Here is a 12,422-nt window from a genome sequence, read left to right on the forward strand (position 1 = left end):
GTGCCCTGGGTTTATCCGGGTAGCACAGAAAGGAGATGGCGGCGGGTCATGGAAGTCCTTGGGGCATGAGTGTGTCTGATGAAAACGTAAATAAAATCAAACATTTAAATTTGTTTATTTTGTTTGTGTTTTATATTATTATTTTCTGTTTGTTATCTGAAACACAGGCTTTTTGCCTCAAGAAGTATTTCCAACAGTAGTAACAGGCCCTGTGTGTGGGGAGGTGATGTTTCATGAGCACCTTTGTATCCGGAGTGGGTGTGCTCTTCTCTGAAGGTGACTGTCCTCCCTTCAGTTCTGTGCTTCTGGGTTCCTCTTGGAAGGGAAGCCTCGACTGCTTTTCTGTTTGAGATCCCCACGCCTGGCCTGATCTCTCAGGTTCCTTCCTCTTCCTGTCCTTCTAATCCACTCTGCTGCCTTGGTCGGCCTTTTCTTGTGTGTGCACCTTTCTGCACTCTCAGGTTCTTCCTGGTGAGGACTCAGGCAGTGCTTTTTTACCCCTTTCTGGTCGTTTAGAGCCTTAATTTGGGTAGTCATTTAAAACTCCTGTTCCCCTCTACACCTTGTGCCCACCTTGTGCCCTGTCACGGACCTTTGGACGTTATGAATTTGACTTTCGTGCTGGACCTGTATTTCAATTAAATTTAGTGTAGTTTCTCAGGTGTTTATTTGATTGTTTTTAAAGTAGATTTGTGATACTGACAGGTCCCTTCCCAGAATGTTTTATATCCATGAAATAAAGATACATAAAATAGGAGGCCGCTTACATTTGCATGTCAATGTGAAGTACAAATAATCCATATTTGTGATACAGTCATATGTTCTTCAGTGGAGTTCAATTAGATTTTCATACTTTTTTCTCCTTTTTTTTTTTTGGTATTTTTGAGCCAAGGTCTCACTATGCAGTTCAGGCTGGTTTTGTGAGCTCAGGCTGGTCTTGTGAGCTCAGGCTGATCTTGAACTCACGACGATCCTCCTATCTCAGCCTCCCAAGTGCTGGGAATACAGGTGTACGCCACCTCTCCCGGCTTTTTAGATTTTCATTTTTGTTACAATAATAAATGTATAAAGAGAAAAGGTGTGTTTGGCTTACAGTTTTGAATGTTTTGCTCCATGACAGATTGGGTCTCTGGCAAGAAAGTGTGTCTTTATAGGCCTGTGTGCCAGAGCAAAGCCACTGGTCTAGTATCTAGGGAACCCAGAGAGAAGGAGGGGTTCAGCATCCCACAATGCCCTGTGAAGTCAGAGCCCCCAGGGACCTAAGGACCTCCCAGCAGGCCTTGCCCACTCAGGGCTCTACTTCTTCCCGTAGCCCCTGTCTGGGAGCTGGTCTTCACCTGGGGGAGCCGTGGGACAGGTTGAGTGCCCGACTGCAGCTGCGAGTCATCACTGCGAAGGGCCGATGTAGCCTTTCATTGCTACAGTTTTTAAAGTAGTGACGTTGTTTGAGAGTCCTATGATTTTTCAGTGTAACACAATCTGAAGACAATGTAATTTCTGTTCAAGACTTAGGTATATATTTGATGTTGTGTTGTTTGGTATGTGCATTTAGTTGAAAAAGTAATTTTATATTCACATCTGAATTAAAGGGAGTCAGTGAGTCCTTGAATAAAAGTGTTTCTTCACATTAGAAGATATATAAAGTTACAGTTTTTAACCTGGGATTTAGTAAAAACGTAATTTGTTATTCAGAGTTTAAAAATCTTGGTTTGTAGAGCTGTAGTCCATTATTTGGGAGGCTGAGGCAGAAGGATTTTGGCTAGTTCAAGGCCACCCTGAGCTGTTGAGTGTGTGCAATGCCAACCTGAACTATATAGCGAGACCCTGTCTCAAAAAAAAACAACAAAAAATTTGCTTATGAAGTGAAGATTATCAAATGTTATTTAAAAACCATATTGTCAGAAACATTCAGAAGCAGCATTATTTGTGAGAGCTTCCAGTTGGAAGCAACCTGAATATGTAATAGCAAAGTAGGTAAATTGTTCCAGCGTGCAGAAAGGAGAGAAAATGGTCTACTGACCAGTGTAACAGTGCAGGTGCAGCACACAGACACGGTACTGAACAGGCTGGACACAGCAGCACGTCCTGTATGTTTGCTTTATGCGAATCCAGAACACAGAAGTTTCTAGGAAAGGGGTTGTTTGTGGGTGTTATGGCAGAGAGTACAAGGGTTTTGTTCTGGTTACAATGTCTCGTGTCTTGATCTGGATGATAATTATATAGTATGTTTTTCCTGTCAAAATTTACCTCTGGCAGCATATTTATGATGTATATATTCCGTAAAAGTCTGTCATAACTCAGTGGCAGAGCATTTTTTCCCTAAACGTAGAAGTTCATCTGATCCTTTAAAAAGTGAGTAACTACAACATCAGTTCCAGGGATGGGGGAATGTGACGATCTATTTTATTTTGGATATTTGTGTCCTGTTCTCCAACAAAAAGCAATTTTACAAGATTTGTGAAAGTAGTGTCATTTTGCCTTCCTTGTTTTGAATATTTATTTGATGCTGTTTTGCTTGTGGGTGATGAGCTGTGAAATGAAGGGGGCTGTTGAGACGGTCCTCTCATGCCAGTGTGACCTCATTGATTCAAGCAGCTGTGAGCTCCTGGCTTGGTAAAGCTGCAAGGCAAGTGGACACTCATTTGAATACATTTGCATGTTGCAATCTCATTCTGCATGTAGAGAACACAGATTCTGCATGGGAGCATATACATTACTGGGTGGAAATCAGTTCGCACAGAGTGGCTGCATTTAACTTCTCAATGCCTATATGGCCTTTATCTTTTTTTTCTTTTTTTTTTTTTTTGGTTTGGCCTTTATCTTTGTATGCAGCATACTGTTGGTTCTTGCTTCTTCATCCATTCTGCCACTGTTTCTTTTGATTGGTGAATTGGGGCCGTTAATATTGGTGGCTGTAATTAATATGTATCAACATCCTTGTCATGTTGTTTAGCTGTTGTTGCCTCCCCTTTTTCCCATCTGTTTAATTGCTTGCCTTGTCTGGTGGATTTCTTCCGTTGGGGTTCATGGAATTAAAATCCTTATCTTTTCCTAGAATGTTCTACAGAACATTTTCAAGTGCAGGTTTTGTGTTCATCAGTTTCCTCAGGTGTCTTTTGTCATGGAAGTATTTTATGTCTCCATAAATTTTGAAAGATAGATTTTTAGGGCACATCTGTATGGCTTGGAGGTTTTATTTTTAGGGTCTGAAATACTTCAGTCCAAGCTCTCCTTGACTTGAGGGTTGTGTTGAAGTCAGCTGTGATTCTGGTGGGCTTTCCTTTAGAAGAGATTTGTATCTTTTTCTCTGACAGCATTCATTCATTCATTCATTCATTTGTTTTCCTTTTGAGACATGGTCTTGCTGTGGAGTTCAGGCTGGTTTTGAATGCACTTTGTAGCCCAGGCTGGCCACATACTTGCAGCCATCCTCCTGCCCTGCCCTCCCTAGTGCTGAGATTACAGACTTGCAGCACCATGCCTACCTCTAACAGCTTTTCATATTCTTGTGTTGAATTTCTTGAGTCTTGACTGTTATATGCCTTGGGGGAGATTATTTTTGATCATGGCTAATTGGAATTCTGTATGCCTTTTCTGCATCAAAATCTTTCTTCCTGCTTGGGAGGTTTTGTGCCAGGACTTGTGTGAACAGGTTTTTTTTTATGTCATTTGCGCTTTCTCCCAGTGAGATGGTAAAATCTTCATTTGCCACCTTTCACTGTGTGAACCAGATCTGTGGTTATGTCTAGAACCAGAAAATTGTATGAAGTTAATAAGCCCTCAGTATAGTGATTTCGCCTTCATTGGAGAAAATTTAAAAGGGGTTGGGGGAAAAAGTAGGGAAGTAGAAGAAGAGGAAGAGATCAGAGGCAAGGCTGGAGGACAGTGGACACTGCAGAGGACAGGAGGGAAAGAGAAAAGAAAGAAATAAAAACAAGAACAGAACTGAACAACAATAGTAAAAAACTACAAATCATGTTTGCCTTGATTCAAAATAAACAATAAAAAAGAAGAGAGAGAAAAAATAAGAAAAAGTACTTTAAGGTATGTCTCTACTGTCTGTGGTAGGCAGTGTGGGCAGACAGAGTCCAGGTCCTTGCAGGCAGCTGTAACTTTATAGTGGGGTAGTAGACAATGCCTGGGAGCCTGCACCTTTAGGTCCTCTGCAGTTCAGGCTGGTTTCTGGCTATGGGGCAGAACCAGACCCATTGAGCCTGCAGCAGCCCGTGCGCCCCCTGGCTTGCTCTTGGCTCCCTGATGTCCTGCTGACTTGAGTCTGACCCTGACACTGGGAGCTGCTGGCAGAGCCAGCAGTTGCTCTCAGTTCTGAGCTCATTTGGCCCCTCTGCAAGATGGCTCTCTACAGTCGCACTCCCCTGGAGGAAGCCTGAATCCAAATAACTCATCAGCCACTGCAGTCCTCCGCATCTGCTGCTCCATTGCACTGGTGTGTTTTTCTGTGGAGGCGGGCGGCAGTAGTTGCCATGGGTCTGCAGGATCAAGCCCCCCTCCCACACAGTGAATCCCGGCTCAGGGAAAAAGTGCCGCCTGCCACCACCTCCTCTTTCCTTGAAGTCTCTTTTTGCTCTTCCCATGGGCTTCAATTCTTGCTTCATATCCTTCCTGGGTCCTGGGGACCCAGCTCCCTCCTTTGGCTCTCGTTGCTGTGTTCCAAATCTCCCAGAGGGTTTTTCTCTGCTGCTCAGCGCTCTGCCTTCTTGCAGGAAGTCAAGGTTTTACTCTTAAAAGTTTGCTTTCTGGGATTGGAGGCACAAGTCAGTGCTAGAGCATTTGCTTGGCCTGAGTGGGTTTGCGTGTTTTGTTCACACCACTGCTGCCCTCAGCATGCTGTTTTTAACTGTAATTTCCGCTAGCGTGGTTGTCTGCTTTCCCAGCCTTTACCAGGTTTCTGCCCAGAATGTCTTTTATTTATTTGTTTGTTTGTTTTTTGAGGCAGGGTCTTGCTATGCAGTTCAGGCTGGCCTTGAGCTCACTTTGTAGCCCAGGCTGGTCTCGAACTTGCAGTGATCCTCCTGCCTCAGCCTGCTGAGTGCTGGGATTACAAGTGTCACCACCATGGCCAGCCAGAATGTCTTTTAGTCACAGGTAAACTCTCAGGCATGGAAGCTATCTTTTTATTCTGATGAGGAACAGGAGATAGATAATATGGGAATTCTAAGGGGACCAGAATATTAAATGATGGTTTTCTACTGGCTTATTTCAAACTGGGGGAGAAATTTCAGTTCCAGAATCTTTAGAAATAATAAAATATTAAAATTGGGATTGGAGCACTAGCAGTTTATATTCTGGATATTGTAGTGTAGCTTGGGCTAAAGCAGAACCATTTCTACTAGACTTTTCTGTTCCATTAACAAATACTGCCTAGCATGGAAGATTTTCCTTGTTGGATTTTTGAGACAGGGCCTTGCTCTGTAGTACAGGTGATCTTTGAACTCAAGATGTTCCTGCCTCATTGTAGGTATGCTGGAATCATAGGCCTGTGCCACCATTCTTTGCCCTTTTTTTTGAGACAGGGTCTCACTATGTAGTTCAGGCTGGTCTTGAATTCACAGCAGTCCTCCTGCCTCAGCCGCCAAGTGCTGGGCGTCACTTACTTGTACCACCATTCTGAGCTTTAAGAAATACATTATTTAAAGTAGTTTGTTCTGATTTTTGAGAGAAGTGGTAAGAGCAGTAAAAACTATAACGATGTGACTGACAAGCAACAACATTTTATCTTCCCATCACATTTATATTAATTTCAGTTGCTATGACATAACATAATTATTGTTTTATAATTATGTAATTAGGCAGTTTATCTGAAGTGCGTGGGGCTTTAAAGTATTTCAGATTTTAGATATTTTTCAAATTTTGGAACATTGCTCGTGACGGGTGTGGAATCACCTACTTGGGGCATCTCGGCAGCTCTCAAAAAGTCGGGTTTTAGAGCTTTTTCGATTGGGGTTTTGGATGTTCAACTTAGCAGTATTTTGAACATTAACAGTATTTGTACAATTCTCATCTTCGGTGAATTGAGAACATAATTTTGATAGTATCTGAGGTTTCCTAGAAAGTACATGGCATGTTGTTTTCAAATGTAATTGTACCGAAACTGTAATTCCTAACTCTTATTAGTCTATTAGTAATTAGTAATTTTATTACTGTTAGTCTATTAGTAATTCATTTATCTATTTCTTCACAGTCTTTACAGTGTATTAGTGTTGAAACAGTCTTTTCCTCCACTCATTTCCTGAAACACTTTATTCAGAATATTCATATCTGTATTTTAATTTTCTTCTTAGGCCCACTTCTTATTGTTTTACTGTTGCTTGATTGCAGCGTTGGGGTTGAATCTAAGGCCTTAAACATGCTAGGCATGAGTGCGCTGCCACTGAACTGCACTCCCAAGCCAGTGTTTTATGCAACCAGCTTCATATAAATTTACCCGTGAACTTTTCCCAGTGTTTTATTTTGAAAGCTTTCAAACATACAGCAGTGTTTATGTTATAGTGAACTTCCATATTGCTTAGATCCAACTGTTGCCCTGTTACTGAACTTGCTTTATTCTGCAGTTACCCATCCATCCACCCTATTGATCTCTAAATTTTCTGATGCATTTCAGAGTAATTTGTGGGCCAAAGTGCCTCTTCCTCCTAAGAACTAAAGCTTGGGTGTTATTAGCTAGAGTGCAGTGTTCTTTATTGTTTATTTGGTACTGGAGATTGAAATCAGGACCTTTGTACTAAACTGTGTGCCATAGCTGCCCGCCCTTTTTATTTCTTTGAGACAGAGTCTCGCTAAGTTTCCAGGCTGCCCTCAAACTTGTGCTCCTCCTGCCTCAGCCCTCTGAGTAGCTGGGGTTATAAGCGTGTGGCACTATTCCTGGTCAAATGCAAACTATTAAGTGCTTCAGTGGCTGAATTTTAAGTGAGTAATGACCCCCAGTGTAGAAGTACTCCTGGAGATATTTTAATTTCTTGTCTGACAGAATTGCAAGAACTTAACTTTCTTTTTGTTTTTTGGCACTAGAGATTGAACCTAGGGCCTTTGCCCAGAGCTGCCGGCCCAATTCTACATTTTGAGACAGGGATTCGCTAAGCTGCACAAGCTGGGTCTGCGTGGGGAAGCCTCCAGAGTGTTGGGGTTACAGCTGTGTGCCACCACACCCGGCTTTTTTTGTTGTTGTTTCTTGCTTTTTGGTTTTTTGAGACAAGGTCTCACTGTGTAGTTCTTGCAGGCCTCGGACTCATGGTGATCCTCAGCCTCCCTAGTACTGGGATTACAGGCATGCACCACCACACCTGACCATACTAGCCTTTGACTTTCTTTTTGTTGTAGCTGTTTTCAAAGACATACAGTAACTTCTCGGCCAAATTCTGTAGTAGTATGTCCTCACTCTTTTGTAGGGGAGTGCCAATACTCTTAGCTTTATTGTCCTCGAAAACCCTTGGAATGACTAAACCAGCAGTATCTCACTGAAGAATCAGGGAGTGAATCAGACCAGTAGGTGTGATAATAAAAATACTTGTCATAAAATAGGAGGGATCGTATTGCGGTGTATTTAAAAATAGATAATGTATTTAAAAATAGATAATGTGATCATTTCCCAATGGACAGGTCACCCAAGGGGCAACTATTTACTGAAGGCCATTTGTGTTTTGTCTGTGCCTTTACCCTTTTCTTCTCTCCCAGATTGTTGTGAGGTGAATTTCAGGTGTAAATAAATACTTAAGTATGTGTCTGATAAAGATGCTTAGAGAGGGGAGCTGATGTATTAATATTCTGACTTTAAATGTTACTTATATAGAGAGCGAGCAGCTAAAATTGGTTTCATTGTTGTAGATTGAGAGATATTTATATTCAGACCTGCATTTGAAGTACTTGTTTTTGAAATAATGGAAATTTCAGCTCCCTGGAGTTCCCTTTCTTCCTCCCTCTCCTACCTCCCGGAATTAAACCCCTGGGCTTTGCATACCACTAAGTAAAATGCTCTGTCACTGAGATACACCACCAGTCTGTCCTTCCTGCCTCTGCCTCCCTGCCTGCCTGCCTGCCTGCCTGCCTCCCTGCCTGCCTACATGCTTACCTGCCTACCTGCCTACCTGCCTACCTGCAAGGTGTCACTAAGTTGTTCATGCTGTCTTCAAACTATCCGTCCTCCTGACTCAGCCTCCTAAGTCCTGGGCCTACAAGGTTTGTGACACCATATCCAACTATCCTTAATAATTTTTAAAGATACTTTTATAAGTTTTATTTCTGGTTGTATGTAAGGCTTTCAAATTTTCTGTTCAAGTTTTTTGTTTTTTTCTGAATTGAAGAACGAAACTAGGGTCTTGAGCACGCTAGGAAAGGCTTTACCACGGAACTACTTCCTCAGCCTCCACATTTTGTGTTATTATAATGGTATTTCCGTGGCCATTATTTTAATAGGTATCCCTAAAGTGGAAGTTCCAAACTTGAATACCATATTCCCTCTCTGCGATATGCCTATTTAAAAAGGAAAATTATATATTTACGAGTCAGGGTAAGATTTGTGTAAGAATTTTGCATAGTAATCGTATTTTCATTTGGGTCTGACAGTGCAGGTAACAGGAGGTACTGCTTGAACTTTATTGTACTGGGTTTTTTTTTTTTAATTTTTTTTAACTTTTAAATGTAAGCTTCTGAAGGAGAAAATCTCAAATCTTTGTTTCCTTAAATATTTTCATATAAGTTGAAAGTTTTCTTTTAAGATTTGATGTCTAAAGAGCAGAGGTTGACTGTAAGTATATTTATTATTTAAACAGTTTTTCAAAACATACAGGAGGTGCGCATTTGAATACTCATTGTGGATGTAAAAGCTGTCTCGGGGAATTTTTTTGCTCACCAATTATCTGAGCATTTTCATTAATTAATGAATGATACTGGAGATTGAACCCAGGGCCTGTACACTTAGCTACATCCCCAGCCCTTTTTGTTTTATTTAAATTCTGAGACAGGGTCTCCACATGTCCTTGAATTACCAGGGTTGGTTTGAATTTAGGATCATCCTGCCTCAGCCTCTCAGAGTGCTAGGCTTACATGTACCACCATGCCCTGTTGCTGGCAGTTTTGAAACTACATAACTCAAATGTGATTGGAGTTTTATTTCTGTGAAAGTTTTATCATACAGAATCTTGAGGCGGTGTTCTGGTAAATAACGGGGCAGTTGGACAGAGGAAAGGGCTGCTTGTAAAGTAGAAGCTCTGCGTTGTAGTAGTGTTTGTTGTGCATGCACACTTTTTATCAGCCCTGTGTATCAGCACACGCACAGACACTTCAGAGGGCCAGGGGCGGGGCTTCAGGGTTTCTTGGAAGTGGAAGAATTAGTTGTTTACTTTTGTGGATTACTAATTTGGGATTAGAAATGCTTGTGAAAATGTTTAATTTTGCCAATTTTGGCTTAAAACCATTTTATATAGAAGCTCCATACTCGCTTAGATTTAATTGAAATCTCGGTGAAAGACGGGAAAAAACGGTAATTCTGGGGGAGAAAAGTGTCAGTGTATTCACTGTGTGCCATCGTTTATATAATCAGATATATAATACCGTTTATATATCTTACAATTTTTAAAAATATATCTTAGAATTTCTTTTTTTTTTTCTTTTCCTTGTGCTGATTTTTGAGCCCAGGCCCTTGTGCTTGGTCGGTGAGTACTTTCCGCTTGAGCTACACACCCGCCCTCCTCTCACAGTTTAACATGGAACATACTGCTGCATGGGCGCTTCCTGTCCCTGGGGGGGAAAACAGATGTTTTTAGCTTTCACAATAGCTATAAGGTATTGACTTCATTTTTTCCTAACAGTTGAAAAATTTTCTGTTGGAAATTTGTTACACAGTAATTTAATAGCAATTCAATACTTTTTGTGAGTGATGGTAAAAGAATATAAGGGAACACCACGGGGAATTTAGTGTTTGTTTTAAAAGAAGCTTGCAAGGGTGATAATGCAGCAGACATTTTTGGAGGACCCAGCATGTGCTGGACGTGTCCTGAGCACCTTACATGCAGCTTCTCATTTAGTCCTGCGAACTTCATGGGGATGGGTATCAATATTAATATTATTTTATGCATGAGAAACTGAGCTTTAAGATTGTTAAATTAACCAGGTGTCAGTGTTGAGCTTTACCTTTTGTGGAGCTTTTGTTGTTGAATCAGGTGATATATTAATCCTACCTTGCATCCAACTTTCAAATTTATTTCACGTATATTTCACCCAATACTGCTAGAAATACCATGAGTGCATTAGCGCAGATTGTGGATACACGTTCTGTAGCTCTCTATTCTTGTTGCGATAATCTTTTTTTAGTTATTTTATACCATCTGCTAACCAGAGACAAGTGTTCTTCCTCTGTCCAATTCCCCAAGTTGCTGCTCCACAAAAAACCCACCCTGCTGCTGAAAAGGTAAAAACATCAAGAGCATATTACTTTGAAAACGATTCACAATTTTGGATCAGCTTTTATTTTGCTTCTCAGCTTGTTAAGCCATAGATTCTCTTCTTCAGTTGTGCTGAAGAAATAGCAAAATATTTCTAAGTGATCTTTCTAGCTCAGCATCATCTCCTTGCTTCCTGTTGGTTGTGTGTAAAAGTCTTGTACTTCTAAATAGGGTAGTTCACACACAGTACTCCAAATATATGTTATTTCTACATTTGTTAGGATATTAGAGAGTTATAACATCCTTATTGTCTGAAGTTTTTTCAATGAAAACGATAATGTTTTGTTGTGTTTATTTTTTGGCATTGCTGCTTATTATTTTGAATGCTTGACTTCCTTCATTTTGTTTCCTTTAATCCTCATAAAGACTTTACTCTTAGTTCTGTTCCTGTTATATCATTAATGAATTTTTGTTCGTTTATGTATTTATCCTATTTGATTAAGGATAAGTTCTCCTGTACTTTAAAAAAAAACTTTTCTAAAATTAAATAGAGAAATTAGTGATTTTTTTATATATTTCTTTTTTGTCTGTTTTAGGATGGCTACCATAGAGTAGTTAATGTGCCCAAGAAACCTCCACTACTAGAAAAGAAACCACCACTGCTAGAAAAGAAACCACCACTACTAGAAAAGAAACCTCCACTGCTAGACAGACCCGGTGAAGGAGGCTACAGTAGATATTACAGTCATGTTGGTTACCGAGACTATGACGAGGGCCGCATTTTTTCTCATGATCGAAGAAGTGGTCCACCTCACAGAGGAGTATGTAAATTTTCCCCATGTTCTAACCGTTATTTCTTGTAAGTTTAAAATTCATGTAATTAAAATGTGTGTGACAGCCGTAAGAGCAGTTGAATAAGCAATTCCTGCTGATGTTCTGTTGAAGGCCCGCTGGAGCTGTCAGGCGGGAACTGCACTCATGAATGTGGGTACTGGCCCAGGTGGGGAAGCACTGTGGACAGCTCACATGGCCGTTTGTTCCAGCTCGCTCGCTGTTCTGCAGTGCTGGGGGTCAAGCCAAAGGATTTGCATATGGTAGACAAGGGCTCTACCACTAAACTATGTCTCAGCCTAGGTTGTTTTTTTAATCCTTTAAATTAGCAGAGCTGCATAAATTCTTGCCTTCATACTTAGAAAATGATGAGCAGGTAGTTCCATTTCATACTGGGCGTACCCACTTGCAATTACTGTACATTCATCATGATAAAATGCTATGCGTAGGATGGCTTAAGGTTGGTGATAGTCTCATTTTTATTTGTTTTGTAAAGTCTGTTTGCCTAGTTCATGTTAAAATGTACTTGGCCCATGTAGTGTCTCATGCCTGAGTCCTAGCACTCAGGAGGCTGAGGCAGGATGGGTGTGAGTTCAAGGTGAGCCTGAGCTACAAAGTGCGTTTGAGCCAGCCTGAACTGCATATAGAAAGCCTGTCTCAGAAACACCTTCCCAGCAAAAGTTTTCAAAATATTGCTCATGTCATATAGTAAGCACTTTAAAAAGATTAACTGCTATTATTACTATTACTATTACAGTTTTTCTCTTGATAAGCTGGAAGTTCATAAAGTTGCACTAGTTTGTTATTAACTTGTTTAAAAGTATTTCGGACACAATTTGTGTTTTAGCTTAGTTTTGTGTGTGTGTGTGCTGGGAATTGACCTGAGCACCTGTGCTTGCCCCCTTGCGCTGCTGAGCTATATCCCCAGCCAAAGCTTGCATTTTAACGATACTCATCTCATATACGTCTTGTACCTCTTCCATTTTCCCCTTTTGTACTATATTTAACATAGCAAATAACCATTAACCATACACATTTAAACACTATTATGACCTCACACTGGCTCTTGGATTGATCCCCAAGCTTACACCTCAAGAAACGGAGGTCAGCAGTTTCCCAGGTTGGGCACTTAGGGCCTTTTGTTCTCTTCCTGTTATGTAATAGTGCCTTTGACATGCAAAAGTGCCTGTGAGA

General features: G+C 40.8%; 1 protein-coding gene across 6 annotated transcripts in view; it reads left to right on the forward strand.

Annotated features, from left to right (window-relative positions):
* Positions 1 to 12,422, forward strand: part of Pphln1 (periphilin 1) — a gene marked incomplete in the record, with an annotated part of 147,089 nt that overhangs the window by 50,697 nt on the left and 83,970 nt on the right. For all 6 annotated transcript variants that reach the window (XM_013505666.1, XM_013505665.1, XM_013505667.1 and 3 more), the window contains 1 exon segment: positions 10,994 to 11,218. In XM_013505666.1, coding sequence (XP_013361120.1) covers positions 10,994 to 11,218 — 225 coding nt within the window.

Source organism: Chinchilla lanigera, unplaced genomic scaffold, assembly GCF_000276665.1.
Source record: "Chinchilla lanigera isolate Chin_1 unplaced genomic scaffold, ChiLan1.0 scaffold00099, whole genome shotgun sequence".
Lineage (NCBI taxonomy): Eukaryota > Metazoa > Chordata > Mammalia > Rodentia > Chinchillidae > Chinchilla > Chinchilla lanigera.